This window comes from Gouania willdenowi, chromosome 13 (genome assembly GCF_900634775.1).
Source record: "Gouania willdenowi chromosome 13, fGouWil2.1, whole genome shotgun sequence".
NCBI lineage: Eukaryota > Metazoa > Chordata > Actinopteri > Blenniiformes > Gobiesocidae > Gouania > Gouania willdenowi.
This window is the reverse complement of record NC_041056.1, coordinates 18,831,300-18,854,200: the sequence shown is the minus strand read 5'-3', so window position 1 is coordinate 18,854,200 and position 22,901 is coordinate 18,831,300. Positions and strand designations below refer to the sequence as shown.

At 38.1% G+C, this 22,901-nt stretch overlaps 1 protein-coding gene across 1 annotated transcript; it reads right to left on the bottom strand.

Annotated features, from left to right (window-relative positions):
• Positions 1-793: 793 nt before the first annotated feature.
• On the bottom strand, positions 794-21,163 carry foxn1 (forkhead box N1). Its single transcript, XM_028464927.1, has 10 exons — positions 21,017-21,163; positions 20,661-20,713; positions 15,633-15,750; positions 10,880-11,164; positions 10,684-10,770; positions 10,476-10,606; positions 10,062-10,158; positions 6,091-6,298; positions 4,712-5,128; positions 794-2,303 (listed from the first exon to the last, which is right to left on the bottom strand). The coding sequence occupies exons 3-10, from the start codon at positions 15,642-15,644 to the stop codon at positions 2,227-2,229; spliced, it is 1,314 nt and encodes a 437-aa protein (XP_028320728.1). The 5' UTR covers positions 15,645-15,750; positions 20,661-20,713; positions 21,017-21,163; the 3' UTR covers positions 794-2,226.
• Positions 21,164-22,901: the final 1,738 nt, after the last annotated feature.

The window sequence follows — 22,901 nt, the reverse complement described above, 5'->3', positions numbered from 1 at the left end:
TGTTTCTCACCACTGATCATGTCATTGTAGCCCAGGTCTACGATGACTCTGCAGTGGTTGAACGTATAAAGGATGGATGAGATGAGGAGAACCAGATGAGTGTGGAGTGATTTTATGGAATGGTCCAAGAGGAGTCGCCTGATCCTGAATGTGGGGAAGATCAAGGAGATGGTAATGGACCCCAGGAAGAAGAGGACAATTCTGGGGGAGAGGATGTGGACCGAGTGGAGAATAACACATGGGTGGTTCCATCAGCAACAGGCTGGACTGGAAGTGAAATGAATAAAGTGTGTCTGTTAATGCTTTTTTTTTTAAGCCCCATTATTGTAGGCTCTTTAAAGTTAACCTTTCAGTTGGTTTGACCTGACTGTTGGCCAGTCTGCTTCTTATTAATATTGATGTGTTCCATAGAGTTTATTTAAAGCTGCACTACTTGAATCTTGAACCATGACAGAGGGGAATGGCTGAATTCAAACAGTAAATCCCGCCCCCCACCCAGATAATCCCGCCCCCCACTCTGACAATCCCTCCCAGTCTCCTCCTCTCGCGGAAGTACACGAAATCGCGCACGAGAGCTGAACGTGCACTACCGGTAAAACACGTCGCCACGCAAAAAGGATGTACACAAAATATAGGAAAATGTCACATTTGATTACCTGTCTAGACGGAAAACAGCCGCACGTGCGTCCAAAGTTAGTCCAAGACAGGAAACAAGTTCACACCGTGCACGTGCTTCACTACATATCGCGGCAGCCAATGAGGAGGCTGCTTTGTGGGCTCTGCTCACCCCTCCTTTCTCTTCCGTCTTCCGGGGTTTTATTAATTAAAAATAATTAATTTTAAGGCACAGACGTACGATTTTTTTCAGAAATGATTACTTTTACGATACACTGTATGATGCTGATAAGAATTACTTTTTTTTAAATTAAAGACAATAATTTGAGTACCCCAGCTTTAATAATGATATACAGTACTGTATATACCACACAGGAAAACAAGTTTAATAATATTATTTTAGTAATATTATTAATAATCTTATTTTAATAATATTATTTACCTTCCACAGTGTGAGCAATACGTCTGGTCATATCTCTGAAAATGAGGTTTCAATGTCAATAGAGACTAAATTGAACCAAATAAATCAGTTCATATGGAGACTCTGCTGCCATCTGCTGTTGGAACAACCATAATGCACGTTTTCTTTTATGAATTGTCAACAGTTTGTAATACAAACACTGAAAACCATTTCTTTTGCACCTGTAATCACACATACAACCATTACTGTGGATAGAATGCTTGAAATATCAGTGCTTTCTTGATCCAGTTAGTGGTGTAACCATCCATCCATTCCTTGATCTGAGATCCATTCTTTAAAAATGCATCCATTGTTGTATGCAGCTATCCATTCCCTTTATCTTTTACTGAATTAGGACCGATCCAACAGAAAGATATCAAGGTCTGATAAATTATTATTTTAAAAATGACAAACTCTTTTGTTTTAAGGTGGTGTTTTGACTGTGACATAACTTCAACCAGTGAGAGTTATAGAGGAAAATTTCCCTTTCTCTAATTATATTATTGCTTTATAAAAAAAAAAAAAAAAAATCAGTGTGATTGAGCCTCCCAGGTCGATCCAAACACAAAGATCCTGGAGAGATCACAATCAGGTCAATACAGGCCTCAGGACAAAACCTTAACTCACAATTCAAGACATGTTTTCATGTAACAAAACATCTTTAAAAAAGCCACTTTAAAAAAACTCTAGGCTCAGGTACGATGACTTTATAAAGCATTGTAACATTTTCTGCTTCTGAACATAATGTACATATTAACAAATAATCAGTTTGCAAACAAAATGAAAACTAAACAAATTAACAAACAATAAAATTTATCAGACTTGATCGTCTCTCACACAATAAAAAGACAATTGAATGAGTGGGAAAAACACAACAGAAACTTCAGTACACATGGTCAGGTTCCCAGATTTGCAGTCAGGGACAGTAACAGTCCAGATGTTTACATCAGGGAGATGGATGTGGCACAGGAGGTCAGATAACTTGCCAAATGATGCAGTCCACTCAAACAACCATGCTGCTCCACACTTTGTCCAACACTTTTGTCCCCAGCTCCATTTTTTTAAAACTTTATATCAACCACTTGCTGTGACTGGGGACAATAAACTGATGGGGGTTGTGACCTGCAGGCAGCTGCTCTGAGTGTGAGGTCCTAAAGGGGGGCGGTACCAGTGTGGGACTCTGATATTTGATTCAGACTGTCCTCCCGCAGGTCCTCCCACAATTTACCTGCATGTGAAGAAGAGAATTAGATTAAATTTAGAATAGAATAGAATAGAATAGAATAGAATAGAATAGAATAGAATAGAATAGAATAGAATGGAATGGACTAGAATCGAATCAAATCAAATCAAATCAAATCCAATCCAATCCAATCAAATCCAATCCAATCAAATCGAATTGAATAGAATAGATTGAACTTGAATAGAATAGAATCAACTAGAATAGAATAGAATAGAATAGAACTGAATAGAATGAACTAGAATAGAATAGAATAGAATAGAATAGAATAGAATAGAATAGAATAGAATAGAATAGAATAGAATCCAATAGAATAGAATAGAATGAACTTGAATAGAATAGAATAGAATCGAATCGAATCAAATCAAATCAAATCAAATCAAATCAAATCAAATCAAATCAAATCAAATCAAATCAAATCAAATCCAATGCAATCCAATCGAATAGAATGAACTTGAATAGAATAGAATAGAATAGAATAGAATAGAATAGAATAGAATAGAATAGAATAGAATCAAATCCAATGCAATCCAATCCAATCGAATAGAATAGAATGAACTTGAATAGAATAGAATAGAAAAAAATAGAATGAACTTATAGAATAGAATAGAATAGAATAGAATAGAATGAACTTGAATAGAATAGAATAGAATAGAATACAATAGAATAGAATAGAATAGAATAGAATAGAATAGAATAGAATAGAATAGAATCAAATCAAATCCAATGCAATCAACCGATTCGAATAGAATAGAATGAACTTGAATAGAATAGAATAGAATAGAATGAACTTATAGAATAGAATAGAATAGAATAGAATAGAATAGAATAGAATAGAATGAACTTGAATAGAATAGAATAGAATAGAATCCAATGCAATCCAATCGAATCGAATAGAATAGAATGAACTTGAATAGAATAGAATAGAAAAAAATAGAATTAACTTTAGAATAGAATAGAATAGAATAGAATGAACTTGAATAGAATAGAATAGAAAAAAATAGAATGAACTTTAGAATAGAATAGAATAGAATAGAATAGAATGAACTTGAATAGAATAGAATAGAATAGAATAGAATCGAATTGAATTGAATCAAATCAAATCAAATCAAATCAAATCAAATCAAATCAAATCAAATCCAATCCAATCCAATCCAATCCAATCGAATAGAATTAACTTGAATAGAATAGAATAGAATAGAATAGAATAGAATAGAATGAACTTGAATAGAATAGAATAGAATAGAATAGAATAGAATAGAATAGAATAGAATAGAAACAGTAAAGATATCTACAGTAACAGATAATCATCATGTGATGATTTATCGATAAAAGGTGCAGATGTTTCTTCTGCTGCCTTCTCGGAAGTTATTTTCTTTGTTGGTGCTGTAGTGATTCCCAGTGGGAGGGATAAAGGTGTCTATTTATTTGATTGACTCAGATTTTACAAGTGTTTATCACAAGTTACCGATTGTAAATCATTGTAGCCATTCTCACTGGTATCATGTTTTAAAGTGACAGACGATTAGCACGCTGCCAACCACAGTTCTCTCATCCTACCTTTACAATCTCTATCTTATTGTGATAAAACAATAAAGTAATGAGCACATGTAAAATCTGAGTCATTCAAAAAAAAAAAAAATTAAAAAAAATGTGGTGACAAAGTGCAATCTGCTGGCTTTACAGATGTGGGCAGGGGTACACCTGTCCCCACCCTCATATTTGTAATTGCACCCACCTCCCATCTTTCAAATCAATTCTCAAAACTTAGCTATTTCACTCAGCTTTTAACATTTAACCATCCTCTTATTCATGTCTGTTTCCTGCCTTTTTTCTTTTTTTTTACTGATTTATATTTCTTTGTTTTCATCACTCTTTTTGCTATTGTTGTTTTAATCTGTAAAGTGTCTTTGAGTTTCTTAAAAGCGCTTCTCATCTAATTTATTATTATTATTATTATTATTATTATTATTATTATTATTATTATTATTATTATTATTATTTATTTTTTATTTTTTTTTTTTTATTTATTTTTATTATTATTATTATTATTGTTATTATTATTACATGATTTGAAGCCACTGGAATGGGCGTGGCTTCCTTGGATATTTGATATTTTTCTAAATATTCAGGGTTATGATCTGCAACACATTTAGAATATAGACTTAAATGTATGAACTAATTAATTAATACATATTGAAAATATATCAGCTAGGTAATCATCACTGAAATGTTACATTAGCACCAGGTACCAGCTGCAATACTATCTAGATTGTCTAATAAACATTTCTTAGTCATGATTTCGTCAATAACTGAGTAATATTTATGTCAATGACCTGTAATGATGGCTTTGTCATTATTCCAAACATTGGTGAACAAATGGCAGATGGTCTTACCCTGCAGCTGCAGGTCAGTCAGACTGGGGTTGAGAGTATCAATGTCATACGTGGCCTCTCCCTCTAACAGCAGGTCCTGAACGCCCCTGTAGCCTGTACTGTACTCCTGTAGTGCTGGGCTGAAGACTGGAGGCATTGTGCCAGCGACTGGTGAGTTCAGACCCATAGTGGCTGCATATTGCTGCCCACAAGGCGAGCACAGGGGGAAAGAGTGGCTGGGGGAAGCAGCTGGAACCGTGAGAGGGAAACAGTGATGCTGAGGGGGTAAATGTTTATAGTGTCGAAGGTGTGAGGGGATGGAAGATGAAGATATGGATCTGTGGGCAGGAGTTACTCTGGATAATAATGAGGAGTTGGTGTACGTCTGCAGAGATCTGAGTCTTTCTGGTTTCTCTCCAAGAAGCTGCTCAAAGTCCTCTGTTGGGAAAAAAAAAGTATATATATATATATATATATATATATATACAGAATTTGTTTTTCACTTTAACTACACTCATGACCAGAAGTGAAAGTAACAAATTACACACATCACATACTCAGGTTACTGTAATTAAGTTGCTTTTATGGGTACTTGTAATTGTTTTAGTATATTTCTAAATCAGTCATTTTACTTGTACTTAAGGACATAAAGTAATTCGTTACATTTCTGGACCCAGCTGATACTGAGTAAATTGTTATTTTTTGTGATTACATTTAAATCGCTGTTTTACAGCAATTGTGCCAAAATTTAAACAAAACTTCTGTGAATGCAACCATGTCGGAAATAAACTGAATAAATAAATAAAATAAAAAAATCAACACCCAGCCACTTTAAATTTAGCCGTATTTAAAGCCTGAGATTTATTATTATTATTATTTTGAATTTTGAATTGAATTCATTTGTGTTATTTTATTTATTTATTTATTTATTTTCTAATTACATTTTGACAAACCTTTTATTTCATACAGACGCCTTTGTGGAAAATAAATTTAGTTCTAATTGTGCAAGATTTGCTTCCTTTTTAAGTTTATACATGAGATGTTTACTGTATGCAAGGGAACTGTGGCAAGATTTATTAACTAGTAACTTTAACTTTGAGTACTATTTAATTCACCTACTTTTTACTTGTACTGGAATATTTTAAGCATGGCTTACTTGTACATGTACAATTTCAATCAAGTATCAGTACTTCTAAAAATTATTAATTAATGGATTTTTTTTTAATGATTTGGCCATTAAATAAAGGCTTTTTTAGGATCTCCTTTTCCTCATTTTGATTTTTTCAATTTTGGAGTGGCTGGTTTTCCCATTTTTTGGACAAATTTCCTCCCCCTGTTTTTCCCAAGAGCACCCAAAACTGCTATAAATCAGTATCTTTCCACCTCTGCTCATGACTCACCAGGCCGTGCCATGCTCCTGCGCATGTTGATGGGATCTTTCCGACGCCATTTGTGCAGCTCCTCCTGCATTTTCTCCACTTTGGCTGGATTGAGAGTCCAAAGACAACCTTTACGAGAAGTGTTTCCATTTTTATTTTCCACCTTCTCAAAGCATTTGTTGAGAGACAAATTGTGTCGCACAGAGTTCTTCCATCCATCAGGGGCAGTCTGAAGTGAAGTAAAAATGAAGTTATTGCAAATGTGCCCGAGGCACAGAGTTTGGATATGAATCTAAGCAGTGATCGTCCCCTACTGGATAAAGATTATTCGCAAAATATTTTAGTTCTTCATCAGATGAAGACATAGTTTAGGTCTCATAGATTAATAAATTAAACATTATTTGTTTTGAAAAAAGAAAAATAAAGATGTAAAAGGTTGAAAATTCAAAAGTCGAAAATTTGTTTTGATCTCCAATGGAAACACCCGATTTATTGACATTGCCAGAAAAGTTTCGTACATTGCATTGTGGGAGGTGGAGTCCTGCACGCGTCCAAGCATGCAATGCACAAAACTTTTTTGACATTGTCAATAAACCCAGTGTTTACAGCGGAGATCAAAATACTCTTTCTAGAGGCAATTTCAACCTTTTAAATCTTTTTTTTAGCAAATGATCTTTGATTTATTGACCCATGAGGCCTATACACTAGGTCTTCATCTGATAAAAAAAAAACATTATTGTTCCTGGTAACTTGAACTAACTACAGTTTACAACCACAGTTTGTAAAACTGTGAGTAAATAGTAACTACATGTAATATTTTAGCTCAATGGCATCAAAGCAATAAAAATGAGTTCTTGGCAGTTATAAAGTGATTAAAGCAGAGATAACTGCTCTAACTTGGAGGTTAGTCCGTTTTATACTAAAACCTTTTATATTTGAAGAGTTATTACATATTGAGAAAACGTTTTAAACATTCTTGAAGTTCAGTAAATAAATGGGGTCTCACAGGGGTCGCTATCTACCACATGGACTTATGAATGTCTTTGTTTTAAATTACTGAAATGTTATGAGATCTGTAATATTTCCCTCAAGGGAATATTATTACTTATATTAATTCAGCCACAATCTGCTTTGAAAATAGCATACATACCATAACAAGTGCCCAATGCACATACCCAACAATATTCAGAACTTTTGATGTATTTTGAAACAGCCTTTGCAGAATACAAACCACTTCCAACACAGTCTGACTTTAATCGTCCATCTTGTGTATTTTACAGACATTTTATACTTTGTACGGATAGTTCTTAATTTATATACACATTATCATGTTCTGTGTGTGCGCACAAAGTACTCAACGTCCTTACTAGAGTAAAAGTAAAGGCACTTTTGGTGGAAAAACTACACTACAAGACAAGTAAAAGTTGCTTGGACAAAATAATACATCAGTGCATAAAAAAAAAATGGCTCACATATTAAAAAAAAAAAAAAAAAAAAAAACCTTGAACATAATTTTATTCATTATGAGTGCAATTCAGATAACACCGATGTACAATCTGCTACATGTTTATCGTAATGATAAAAGTGAATAGGACACTGTGGTGTTTCATTAACCACCATAACATTAAGATTTGAGTTTATAAACCACATCAAATCAACCAGGATGTCATTATTCACAGAATGATCAGGAAGGTGTTCAACAGGCTCAACATCTCACAAACAAGGTCAATAATTCTGAGCTAACATCACTACCCAATATAACTGTTTAATATGAGAAAATCTAACCAACAACTACAACTAAGTTAAATCTGTTACTTGTAGTAACATTCGAGTATCACAGGTACTGTATATTGATCAAAACTAAAGAACTAATGAAGCACTGTTCAGTGTGTCTTTTCTTTAGCTAACTAAACCTTATCTTGCTAGCATTGTAATTTTTTTCACAATATAAATAACTTATTGTTTGGAAAAACCTGGAACATGGGCCTAAGATACGGCCATGGACCCACAGGCCGAATCAGAAGTAGTGCTGTCGATTGAAAAAGTGACTGCCTTCTATGGGTTGCCTTCTACGGCTATTACAATCAAATTTTGCTATTGGATGAGAATGGTGGTTTGTGAAGTTTTGGTGGCTTCTCACATCACAAGCCAATGCTGTTAGCCACGCCCCTCCTATGAAAACTAGCACTGAGTTGGTTAGATTAGAGTAGGTTGGATTGAGAGTGTTGCGAATAAAGCGGTATATTGAGTATTGAGTAGGTAGTTAGCATAGCATAGATAGTTTTTTGGAGAATTTTTAGTATAGCGTGGGCGTGTCTTAACTGCTCCAGGAGCCCCACCCATAATCAAGGCATTTTTTTAGGCCAAAACCTGGGGTTCAGTATATTCTTTAAATACAGTACTTAAAGAATAACGAAACCCCAAACCCTTTTTTCTGCTGAATACATATGTATTTAGGTATGAAGTATTGCTGTTTATTAATCCTAGTCCCACTCTTCACATTTTAGGAAAATTATTTTAATTTTACATTTTTAGTTGTGAAATGTCAGATATACTGGCCTCTAATGGTTGAACACCGACTACTACAATTGAATTTTGCTATTGGCTGAAACGGATTCTTTAAGATTCTCCTGTGTCATCAACTTTCACTGTTGGCCCCACCCCTCCTATAAAAACTGAGAGGAGGGAGTGGGATTCCTCCAATCAAAGCCCTCCGTGAGCATTGATTGACAGCCAATGAGGAAGTTTACTGTGTTCCGTGTGCGGTGATGTTTTTGACTCTGTGCTCCTATAAAGAGCAGATTATCCACTAATCAGAGGGTTCATCAAGCTATGTGTGTATTTACAGACAGATCATGCTATGAGTGTATTCCCGTCTGTCTTGCGTGTGCGCAGACGTGTGTCCGTTTCGCTATGTGCGTGAGAGCAGGGCTTCACGTCGCAATTGTGTGTGCCTTGAGGCACACGCCGGCTCTACGCAGGGACAAGAGGTGGCATTGCCCCCTCAGATAAATGTCTTGCCCACTCAAATCAAAATTTTAGCAGTAGTGGAAAAATCAGTCAAAAAGGGGAAACGGCGCCGCAAAATGGCTGCCCACTGCTCCTCAGGGATGGGTTAAATGCAGAGGACAAATTCCATTAATGTAATAACATTACATGGCCAATTAAAGGCGAAAGCCCCGATTTAATCTTAATATACAGTAGTATCAGCTTCCTCTCATCTCTCTGTCCCTCCGCTGTGAGCGCACGCAGACACACCTCCCCCCAGCCCCCAGTAAACATCCAATCACTGTTAGTATGCAAATGAGCCAAGACGTTGCCGGACAATGTGGTGTCAGGTTTCAGCGCGGTCACGGAGCGATAAAACTTTGAAGAAGAAAGTTAATGCTGTGTAATGCATCTGTTTATCAGTGCTCTTAAAAAGGGTAGTGCTCCTGTAGAGTGGAAAGAAAGGAGATTTTTTTTTAACTGTTCAGTTGCTAACAAAAAAAAAAACAAGCCAAATGGTTTTATTAAAAAAATTCTGTTCTATATCTTTTGTGTTTTATAAATTAGTTTGAGAAGTTTTTTTTTTAAGACTACCTTTCAATTTTGTAAATATTGATCATAGTGTGTGAAGTCTTGAGAATTAGGCCATCCAGTTAAGATATATGTTATGTTGTTGGTTGATAAAATCTGACTGAATATATTTTATTTATTTTATTTTATTGTTTTCAGTTTTTTTCCCAGTCAGGTCAGCAGAAAGCAGGGGTTTTCTTCAAGTAAATATACTTATTTACTGTCTACCACTGGTATTATGTCATATTGTAGTGTTTGCACAGTTGAAATGTTGGGGCAGCAATTAATGAAACGAATTTGTTTTTAAATCAAAGCTAAAGATTAACAATTGCATGTTATGCATATTCTTCAGCTAAGTTTGAATTTAAACCTAATCTTGAGACGTTGATCATAGTAAATTGTGGTTGTGATGATGACGTTGTGTATGGCCATACCTTGAAGTATGGGAAGTGTTCTGTCATGAAGCTGTAGATCTCACTAACAGGCAGACTTCCTGTTTTACTGTTCTTCAGAGCCAGGAAAATCAAAATGCTACAGTAATGAAGAACAAAACAATAGGTTTACATTTCACATACATTTGTTATTTCCCTCAAGTACTTTCATAAAAAGATTGTCTTTATTCTAAACATAAGGATTCTGTGTCAGATGCTAAAGCCTTTTAAGCTTTAGACTTTAAAAAATAAAAAATACTGGTTTACTATATTGTAATTTATATTTGAACACTTTGATTGAAGTGATTTTTTTTATATTGAAAAGCTTTTTTTTTTTTTTTTTTTTAATTGAATATTAAAGACACAAATCTACCTCCATATATTTACTGTAATGTCCTGAATGTAGTGAAGTGTTACCTGTAAGAGTAGATGGGTTTAGGGAAAAAGGACTGTATGTCAGATTCCTGATGCGATGCAGTAGAAAGGTTTTGGCGATCATATTTGGAGCTATTGGACTGATCACTAGAAAGAAGCAGTCTGGATGAAGCCTGAAAAAGAAGAAATAAAAGAGAAATGACTCACAACAGATGCAGGAACAACAGTATTATTGAGTGATTTTACTCACCTGTAAATGGCTGTGTGAGGTGTAAGGTGGGTAACCTGATGTCAAAAAACAAGCGGACTCCAGTGGTAAAGAGTCAGGAAATGAACTCTGGAAATATGAGAAAATAAATTGATTATGGTGATAAATATGCACAAATACAAACTCTATTTTTAACAATAGTAAAGCACAAGTTTAGTGCATTAGTAAGCATGGAAACCTGGATATTATTGTTGTACTGGTCCCAGGATAGTGACGCATCTCCAATATGTGAAAGGATGTCAGTGTTGCACACATCCTGCAGACGGCTGATGGAGGGGGAGCTCTGCTGGGAATAACCTCCAGCCGACATGGCTCCATGACTTAACTGCCTGCGGTATGGATGGAAACGCTCAGCGTCCCCAGGCCCTGGTCCAGGGTCCCACTCTGTACCTGAAGTAACATTCCCATCAGCACTGTGCCTTCTGTTCACTGCTACAGTCCTCGTGGTGAAGGTGGAACTTTCCTGTAGGAGACCAGAGACTTTTTCAGACTGTAGTGTTTCTTTGATTTGGTTCATATCACCTTAAACTAAATCATGGAAAAACAAATTTACTGAAAATGTATTTTTTTAAAAAAACAAAAAAACAGTTATCTGCTTTTGCAAATGAACTCTTCATATGAAAATCATCCTAATTCTTCAACAACCACAACAAACTTCCACTCATCACCAGACAATGGATTTGAAATCAAAGAAAACCAATGATTTCTTGTGAACGTTCCATAAGGCATTGGATGAAATCTCAATAGAAGTCTGTTTTATATAGGCCCATGTGTACAAAAATGCATTTTAAAACATTTTTAGATTATTTACATTAGAATGAAAAAGGCTCCGTGAGAAAAATAAGGTGGTTGTTATATAAGCAGTTTTGCACAAAAAACTATTATTCATATATATATATATATATATATATATATATATATATATATATATATATATATATATATATATCCATCCATCCATCCATCCATCTTCTCCCGCTTAGCCGTTTCCGGGTCGCGGGGGCAGCATCCTCAGTAGGGAGGCCCAGACTTCCCTCTCCCCGGCCACTTCCTCCAGCTCGTCCGGGGGGACCCCGAGACGTTCCCAGGCCAGCCGAGAGACATAGTCTCTCCAGCGTGTCCTGGGTCTTCCCCGGGGCCTCCTTCCGGAGGGACGTGCCCTGAACGCCGCACTAGGGAGGCGTTCAGGGGGCATCCTAATTAGGTGCCCGAGCCACCTCATCTGGCTCTTCTCGATGCAGAGGAGCAGCGACTCTACTTTGAGCCCCTCCCGAATGACTGAGCTTCTCACCCTATCTCTAAGGGAGAGCCCAGCCACCCTACGGAGGAAACTCATTTCGGCCGCTTGTACCCGTGATCTTGTTCTTTCGGTCATGACCCAAAGTTCATGACCATAGGTGAGGGTTGGAACGTAGACCGACCTGTAAATCGAGAGCTTTGCTTTTCGGCTCAGCTCCCTTTTCACAATGACGGACTGGTGCAGACTCTGCATCACTGCAGACGCCGCACCAATCCGCCTGTCGATCTCTCGCTCCATCCTTCCCTCACTCGTGAACAAGACCCCGAGGTACTTGAACTCCTCCACCTGGGGCAGAACCTCATCTCCAACCCGGAGAAGGCACTCCACCTTTTTCCGGTCGAGAACCATGGACTCGGATTTGGAGGTGCTGATTCTCATTCCGGCCGCTTCACACTCAGCTGCGAACCGATCCAGTGAGAGTTGAAGGTCACGGTATGTTGGAGCCAACAGGACCACATCATCTGCGAAAAGCAGTGATGCAATACTGAGGCCCCCGTACCGGACCCCCTCAACGCCCTGACTGCGCCTAGAAATTCTGTCCATAAAAGTTATGAACAGAATCGGTGACAAAGGGCAGCCCTGGCGGAGTCCAACCCTCACCGGAAACGATTTCGACTTACTGCCGGCAATGCGGACCAGACTCTGACTCCGGTCATACAGGGAACGAACAGCTCCTATCAGGAGGTCCGATACCCCATACTCCCGGAGGACCCCCCACAGGAATCCCCGAGGGACACGGTCAAATGCCTTTTCCAGGTCCACAAAACACATGTGGACTGGTTGGGCAAATTCCCATGACCCCTCAAGGACCCTGCTGAGGGTGTAGAGCTGGTCCACAGTTCCACGGCCAGGACGAAAACCACATTGCTCCTCCTGAATCCGAGGTTCAACTATCCGGCGGACCCTCCTCTCCAGTACCCCTGAATAGACCTTACCGGGGAGGCTGAGGAGTGTGATCCCTCTATAATTGGAACACACCCTCCGGTCCCCCTTCTTAAAAAGGGGGACCACCACCCCAGTCTGCCAATCCAGAGGCACTGCCCCCGATGTCCACGCGATGTTGCAGAGTCGTGTCAGCCATGACAGCCCCACAACATCCAGGGCCTTGAGGAACTCCGGGCGGATCTCATCCACCCCCGGAGCCTTGCCACCGAGGAGCTTTTTAACCACCTCGGCAACCTCAGCCCCAGAGATAGGAGAGCCCACTCTCGGGTCCCTGGGCCCTGCTTCCTGATTGGAAGGCGTGTCGGTGGGATTGAGGAGGTCTTCGAAGTATTCCCCCCACCGATCCACAACGTCTCGAGTCGAGGTCAGCAGCGCACCATCCGCACCATACATAGTGTTGACGGTGCACTGCTTCCCCCTCCTGAGACGCCGGATAGTGGTCCAGAATCTCTTCGAAGCCGTCCGGAAGTCGTTCTCCATGGCCTCACCAAACTCCTCCCATGTCCGGGCTTTTGCCTCGGCGACCGCCGTGGCTGCGCTCCGCTTGGCCCGTCGGTACCTGTCTGCTGCCTCCGGAGTCCCACAGGCCAAAAAGGCCCAGTAGGACTCCTTCTTCAGCTTGACGGCATCCCTCACCCCCGGTGTCCACCAACGGGTTCGGGTATTGCCGCCACGACAGGCACCGACTACCTTGCGGCCACAGCACTGATCAGCCGCCTCAGCAACAGAGGCACGGAACATGGCCCACTCGGACTCAATGTCCCCCGCCTCCTCCGAGACATGGTTGAAGTTTTCCCGGAGGTGGGAGTTGAAGCTCCTTCTGACGGGAGACTCTGCCAGGCGTTCCCAGCAGACCCTCACTATACGTTTGGGTCTGCCAGGTCTAACCGGCATCCTCCCCCGCCATCGGAGCCAACTCACCACCAGGTGGTGATCAGTTGACAGCTCCGCCCCTCTCTTTACCCGAGTGTCCAAGACATGCGGCCGCAAGTCCGATGACACGACTACGAAGTCGATCATCGAACTGCGGCCTAGGGTGTCCTGGTGCCAAGTGCACATATGGACACCCTTATGCTTGAACATGGTGTTTGTTATGGACAATCTGTGGCGAGCACAGAAGTCCAACAACAAAACACCGCTCGGGTTCCGATCAGGGGGGCCGTTCCTCCCAATCACGCCCCTCCAGGTCTCACTGTCGCTGCCAACGTGAGCGTTGAAGTCCCCCAGCAGAACGAGGGAATCCCCAGAAGGAGCACTCTCCAGTACTCCCTCTAAGGAATCCAAGAAGGGTGGATACTCCGAGCTGCTGTTTGGCCCATAGGCACAAACAACAGTCAGGATCCGTCCCCCCACCCGAAGGCGGAGGGAGGCTACCCTCTCGTCCACCGGGGTAAACTCCAACGTACAGGCACTAAGTCGGGGGGCAAGAAGTATAGCCACCCCGGCCCGGCGTCTCTCACCATTGGCGACTCCAGAGTAGAAGAGAGTCCAACCCCTGTCGAGAAGGCTGGTTCCAGAGCCCTTGTTATGTGTCGAGGCGAGACCGACTATATCTAGTCCGAACTTCGCCACCTCGCACACAAGCTCAGGCTCCTTCCCCGCCAGAGAGGTGACATTCCACGTCCCTAACGCTAGCTTCTGTAGCCGGGGATCAGATCGCCAAGGCCCCCGCCCTGGACGACTGCCCGATCCACACTGCACCGGCCTCGTATGATCCCTCCTGCGGGTGGTGGGCCTACGGGAGGGCGGGCCCACGTCGTCCTTTCGGGCTCTGCCCGGCCGGGGCCCGTGGGCAAAGCCCCGGCCACCAGGCGCTCGCACTCGAGCCCCAACCCCGGGCCTGGCTCCAAGGTGGGGCCCCGGTAGCGCCAATCCGGGCGACGTGAACTTCCTTTGATTTTTATTTTTCATACAACTCGGCCAATATAATAGATTATACAACTATATATATATATATATATATATATAGTTGTATAATCATATATATATATATATATATATATATATATATATATATATATATATATATATATATATATATATATATATATATATATATATATATAGTTGTATAATCTATTATATTATTATATAACAATGCAAGTATGCAAGGGCCCAATATGTGGTGCTGCGCCCCTTGATTTGATTTATTTATTCTTATTTATTTCAAAAATGTAAACAGAACATCATAAAAAACAAAAAAACTCAAAAATTCTCAACATAATTTAGTATTTCAGTTTAAATTTCCAAAAAGGAGTGGGAAGCTGTACATGCTTCATTTTTTTTTTTTTTTTTTTGTAAATATTTTTGTAATGTTTGTAACTTTCTGTGAAAATATTTTGTGTGTTTAATGTTTGATTGGTCAAAATTGTCGACAAAACATGGTGATGCATCTGAAAGGCCTTTTGGCTTTTTTTCTGGCATTCTAATTGTTAAATATTATTTGTTTTTAAAGTGGTACAAATTTTATCACTATGAGTGCAAATATATGTATTCCATAGTATGTTTAATATCTTAGCAATGAATTACTTTAATTGAAAATGTATCTTAATACAAACAAATATATGAAATTATTATATTATAAACAAAGTTCACTGCAAGTTGAAAACTGTCTCACAGAAAGATGCTCTTGAGGTTGTAAATTAGCAGAGGCTGTAAACTTAAACTTAATACAGATGCTTTATACCTGTAACTCCATTTGAAGCAGGAAGTCCAACGAGGCTTAGACGACTAAAGGCCAACTTGAACGGCTGAAGTTTCACACCTTATGCTGCAGCTGGAGGTAAATGCACCAAACTCTGCCCCTGTAAAAATAGAAAACAAGCAAAAGGTGTTATTTGAGAGTGTGAATTTGTGGAAAGTTGTCGCTTTTTTCATGACGATGGAAGAAATCAAATCCAAACGAAAACAGTGTAAAACTAAAACCAAGAGTTTTGCATTGACTTTCAAGCTGTTTCATTCTCACAAACATCAGAAGTAAAAGTAGAGAAAAGACAAGATTTTATGAAGGTCTGTCGGGAAAAAAAAAAATTAAATTACATTTAAACATTAAGTGGTATCTTGCTCTGCATTTCTTCACTTTACTCATTTTAAGAAGAAATAAACAAACAAATTACTCATTTGTACTAATTAAAATGAAAGTAATAATGCAGGAAAAACAGAAGACTGACCGTGACCTTAAATATGACCTTGAGCAAAGGTCAAGGTCACACATTGAAAGGAAATGTTGTTCAATGGTACCAGTGGCCAAGTTATAGGGGAAAAAGTATATATTTTTTTGTTTTGGCTGAGCTTTGTTGTACTCAGAGCATGGAGGTCTCACTTTGTTCACTTTTCTGAGGAGTTCTTGACCTTAAATATGACCTTGAGCAAAGGTCAAGGTCATACATCGAAAGGAAATGTTGTTCAATGGTACCAGTGGCCAAGTTATAGGGAAAAAAGTGGGTTTTTTTGTGATGTCATGAATATTGACCCCAACCAATCTTTTTACTGGTAGGTTGTACCGCTTCGGTCCAATCAAATATAATACTTCACTTGAGATGAGCTTTTAAAAAATGTAAGCATCAAACTTGTACGATAAATATTCGTAGAGGTATGGACAATTTTGTTTTTTGACACTCGGCATGACCTTGAACTTGACCTTGACATTTTTACTCCAAAAAAGGTGCACATCCTTGACATTGCCCCTATGAGATGACATACGTGTCATTAGTGCTGCATTAATAGCCTAGGAGTTCCAGGACAAAGGAGTTGCGGAAGAAAAATAATAATAAAAATAACTACGAGAACAATGTATTTAGCAATTTTGAATTGCCAAATACAACTAGGAAAAGGGTATATTTATTGGCAAAAGAAAGCTAAAATTTTAAAAAACCAAAATGGTGGAAAAGGGGCAAAAATGGGACAAAGGCAGTTGTAAAATGTCCAAAGATAACGGTAAAAAGAGATTAAAAGTTTCCCCCTTTTAAGGTTTTCTGGGGGAATAATAATTACATTTAAGACATAAAGAGCCACATGTTGAGTATCACTGACTTAATAACAGCTTTATCATGTTTTTTGTAAATTAATTTAATAAACTAAATTGGGAGTCAAAGGTTACCCTACCCTTAGAACACCCTCACTTTTAAAATCACTGCTCCACCCCTGCAGCCAGTCCTTTGAATCCCCAAAGTGTGACATTTGTGAATATATTTGATCTTATCTGTGTTATCTGATCTAAATAAAGAAGAAAGACACATGACTCTGCTTCACCGAGGATCTAAGCACGCTCATTAAAACTACCAACAAACCGTGATGGTCATGTGAAGCTGAAATGTGCTGAGGCAGACAAAGACACATGCAATCACAGCTCTTTCACTTTGGATGAAAGGAAGCTTTGGTGTTATATTGAGGGGAGAATGACTCCTATTGTTTATTTTTGCTATAAAACCATGGACACAACACAAATAATGAAACTATGGGAGCGACTGTTCAATATTTCTAAATGCAAAGTCATCCACTATCTTGGAAGTTAAACCATTAATATTAAAAATCCAACATGAACCAATCAATCCATCAACCAATCAATACAACAAAATCAATCAAAACAGGTCAACCCACACCACCCAGGACATATAATAACATCATTTGAATACAAAAAACTAAAAAATAATAAAATTACAGGGAGAATGACGAGCTTATTGAAATATTTTTACTTTGATTCCCAGAAAAACTTCCACAGAAGACGTGAGAATAAATGAATATACAACTGGGACACAAGATGAACCCCATTTAGATCTCTAAGGAGGTTAAAGACGTAAGAATCTAATGGACAGAGACCAGAGAGTCAGAGAATATTTTTTTTAAAGATTACAGTTTATATTCTTGTGTCACAAAATGGCAATTATCTGCCAAAGCTAAAAATCATACAGCTGCATTCTGTAGCTCAATAGTGAGTCGGCAGTGTCAGTGATTTTTTTATTTATTTATTTTTTGGCAGGCATTCAATTGGTAGCTACAACCAAAATGTTTAAAGAGTGAGTCAGCTCTGCATGGTTTTTAATAAGGTAACAGGTGATATGCACATTATATTACCGTAAATCCCAAATAAAACTATTCAGACTCACTTGTCGTCTAATTTTAGTTGCTTTTGCTTTACTTTTGGTAAATCTGATTTAAAAAGATATTTGGAAATGTAAACATTTACATTTTAGTGTTTAGTTCAGTGTTTTTATGTAATTAATGATGACAATGGACAGTTTTAGACAGGCTTTTGATTGTTTCATATACTCTGCAAAAAAAGTGCAACTTATTTGGAACAATAAAGTTCAGTCAACTGAAGAATCTACATCAATACAAACTGTGAACGTTCTGCCCAACAAAAGAATCTGCTGGGTTTTTTTTTTTAGCTCAATGAATTTTTGACAACTGAAGTATTATTACAAGAGCCAATAACATTTTTAGGTGATTGTTGTTTGAATTATGTAAACCTTCAGAATCGTCCCACTCCCTCACCTGTCTGGTTTGAAGTGCTGACATGGCCACTTTATTTGACTCTTTTTGCATCATTCTTTGTTTTTTTTTTTTGTTTTTTTTTTTAAAGGAGCTGAAAACCTTTCTCAGAGATTTTGGAGAGTATTGTATATGTAAAGTTGTACTCATTTTTAGCTTGTTATAGCTGTTAGTTTATATTCCAAATATCAATGATTTGGCTTTTATGTGTCAATATATAACATCTTTTAGGTCAAGTTTGATTTAATTTAATGTCCAACGAGAGTTTCTGTACAGAATTGCAGCGACAATGCTAGTTTTATCTATGATTTGAGTTGTTTTGGTCAAGCTTGAATCCTTTCTCTTCCTCAGATTATAGTTTGACCTGTCGTGTGGTCAGATAAAGTCTTCTCCATGTAATGAGTGGTTTATTGTCAATATTTTTTTTTTCCTTTCTATCAAACTGTAAACCTGAACGTTCAAAGTAATCAAATAGATTATGTAGTTTATACTCAAAGGTGTAGAAAAAGTCCTACTAAACGAATTATGTTGGTATAATTTTTTGAGTAAATGGAACTATATTGGTTTAAAAGTAAGCATAACTTTAAAAAACAACTTCAATACAACTTAGAGTTTTTCTCTCGATTGTTAACACACATTTTCTGAAAGCAAATACTCTCAGAACTCTACACACAAATCCAAAATAACACACACAATGGGCAAAACCCCTCAATTCTCCTGTATAATGAAACTTTACCTTCAAAATAATGTCATTTCGGGAACACTTTATATTAGGGAACACCTACTGTATTAACCATTGATTAGTTGCTTATTGGCATTAGTAACATTTTGACTCTTAATTAGTCATTATTATGTATTAATGCCTTAATCTGCATGGCCTTATTATTCAACCAGTAAACCATTAACGGTAGTTTACTGAGTTTTCCCTCAATAACCTCAGAATTATTACTTATTAGTAGTAAGTAAGGAAGTTGTATATGAATTACAATCTTATTATACTAGGATTAGGGTTAGGATTAGGATTAGGATTAGGATTAGGGTTAGGGTAAACGTTAACCCTAACCCTGTTTGGACTGCAAGAATAAGGCATTAATAAGTACTTAATAATGACTATATATATATATATTTCGGTCATGGCCACAGCACCTCATCTACATCACAAGCAATGTTGGCTCTGCCTCTGTTTCCAGTGTTGGCATCCATTGCTTCAAAACAGAACCTGTTGCCCTTTTATGCTAAAGCTTTTATTGTCAATTGCAAAACTGTGTGACAGGTGTTGGCCCATGTGATGAGTCAGTGTCAGGATTTTGCATTTCTTGTGCAAACAAGATATTTTCTTCATGAAAATGCAGAGAATTGTGTGTAGTCTTTTGAAAAAAAAAAAAAAAGAGTATGTTTTAGATCTGCAAATTGAGTGTAAAGCAGGAATTGTGTTTGTGGTTTAGCAGATTTGTGTTCAGGGCGTTGGTGTATTAGTTACATGTTGTGGTCATTGTGTTTCAAGTACCAGTGTGTAAACAACTGAGACAAACTGTAGATATATTAAGTAAACACATGCTAAACATGATGAATTCCTGTTATTTCTGTTGTTTAAAATAGGGATTATTTAAAATAAACTTCATTCGTATAGCACTTTAATTCAACTGTTATCAAACAGTACAAGTAGCCAGTCATCCAACCAAGTCAGCCAAGTTCTGGAAAATTCTGGAAAATCAATTGTCTCAAATTTTTCGAGTTCTGGCAACTTACTCGGGTGTACAGTGCATCTTGAGCTTTTTTGACTTCAAGCATTATTACTGTAATGCATTTGGCTCTGCACCACTACCGCTCATTGTAAAAGTTGCAATTTGTCTGCATTTTTTGTAAGAACTACAAAGAGAAACTTGTGCATGCCTGCAGGCAAGCTGTTCCTTGAATACCAATATTATTTATTACCACTTTTAAAAGCCCTTAAATCAACTCTCATTTTCATTTTGTTGTTCGGTTTAAACCTCCACAGGCCATCTGGAACATGCCAACATGTATTACTATATGCTGCGATGCAATTATTATTTAGCAGGTAAACCAAAGTGCCTAATAAAATGCTGGGGTGGGGGGGTTGAAAAAAGAGAAACTGCTGATGACGTTGTCAACTGCAACAGTTGTCAAACTATAATGTGGAGTTTGGTGCTCAGTTACGTATATTTTAAATAGGTATTAAAATAAAATATCTTTAATGTCCTACCTGGACAGAAAGCTGTAGCTGAGAGTCCGGTTAAATAAAGTTAAACAGCAGTGCTGAAAGACATATTACAAAACAATAGAAATTAGAAATGCAGTATTACAATACATCTGCAAATACAAATGACATTATAATATCAATAAAGTGATATATTCCAAATTCCTAGATACACATTATATGCAAGTGCATTATTTGTGGATATTAGAGTATTAGTAACCATCCCAATGCTGCTGTAATTATCTCCATCCATCCTTGCATTTTCTAACCCGCTCCTTTTCAGGGTCACGGGGGTTATTGTTGTCTGTTATTATCTAAAGGCAAAAAAACAACAACAACAAAAGTTAAACAAATCATCTCACCCAGCTTCTCTAATCAGAATTGTTCTCGATGTAGCTTCTCTCTTAGTGGTGCAAAATGTGTTCAATCCATGTCCGTTGTTGCATTGTGCACCTCTAACCTCCTCATCCACTTTGACAGTGAGTCACTTTGATTAGATCGGCTGTCTGAATGTGTATAGAAGTGGTTTATGGGTTGGTTTCATATTTTGGCAGCTGCAGGGATCATCCTGTGTGTGTGTGTGTGTGTGTGTGTGTGTGTGTGTGTGTGTGTGTGTGTGTGTGTGTGTGTGTGTGTGTGTGTGTGTGTGTGTGTGTGTGTGTGTGTGTGTGTGTGGCACTCGTCCAGGCAAGCCCGGCAATAAGATATAAAGAAAGAAAAACTTGCTGCAACAGGTTCCATGAGATCTGCTGCAGTCACTGGCAGCTGTCAGCTCTCTTCCTCCCTCCATCCGTCTTTCGCCTCTCTATACTTGCCTGAATAGTTACTTGTTTGATTTGAGATGGGATACAGCCCTGATCACAGAGAGTAGGCACCATGCCCTGATTCCTGAGCTTGCCCTTTAGCGATCACTCCCTTAACTGTGATCTAGAACGTAATTGTTCACAGGTTTACACAGGCAGGTCTGTTATGCATCATGATCAGAAATAAGAAATACAGCAGCGCAGGAGCTAAAGACAAACAATGACAACAATTGCCTATAGAGGGTTTTCACGGTGCGTCATCACCGCGTCATCAAACCGGAAGTCGTCATTGAACTAAGACGATGGAGCCAACTCGTATGAACCTGCACCATCAATAAACTAACTTTTCCAAATACTGTTCCCTTTCCTGCAGACCAAGTCCTTCCCTGTATGCCTTTGCATTTATAAGGCAATTTGAGGAGTTTTTCTGTGGTTTCGGACATTTATCCATTGCAGTGTGCCTCCAATATGGCCGCACATCCGGGTTACAGCTCAGAATGTGACGTTGGTGAAAACTCTCTATAATGGTCAACCTGAAAGTGTAACTAGTTCAACTGGCATTGTTGGACAATACATATCAATGGGAAGTTTAGCTAATTTTAAAGTTGTAGACAGTTCCAGTCCACATTGTAAAATGCTCCATGTGCATCTTTTCACCCGTTGATCTGATGTTGATAAAATCGAGGTCTTCAATGTAACTAATTTGATGACAGTTTAAAGAGCAGTGGTGAAAGTAATGGATTACAAGTACTTACGTTACTGTAATTGAGTTACTTTTATGAATACTTGTACTTGTACTCTAAATCAGCAATTTTACTTGTACTTAAGTACATTTTAAAAGAAATAAAGTAATTAATTACATTTCTACACCCAACCATTACTGAGTAAATTAAATTTTTTTGTTTTCAAATTGTCAACGGACATTGTGAAACTACGAAATATGAAATAACCAGACAACAATCAAATGTGTCACATCATAGCCGACCAATCAGATTAAACATCATGTATCACATCATAGCTGACCAATCAGATTAAATGTAATGCACAACGCCAAAATAGCATTGAATGGAGATTATTTTCTAAGTTTTAGAGTTCATAAATGTAACAATGTTTAGAGCCTGAGAATTTTTTTTATTTTAAATTGAATGAATTGGTGATATTTTATTTAAAAAACAATTGTACATTTTGACAAACCTTTTATTTTATACAGATGCCTTTGTGTAAAATAAATTAAGATTTGATCTCTTCCTTTTAAGTTAATGCAAATGAGACACTTCATACCCCGCCCCCTCTCCAGGTTGCAGAGGTGACACTCGGTTCAACTCCACCCTGTTCGGCCATTTTTGTAGTTTGATAGAAGAGATACGATTCTGTAGCAGCGCAGAAAATGTTTATTCACACGTTATTTACAAAATGTCAACAACGGAAGACTTGTCCATCCAGC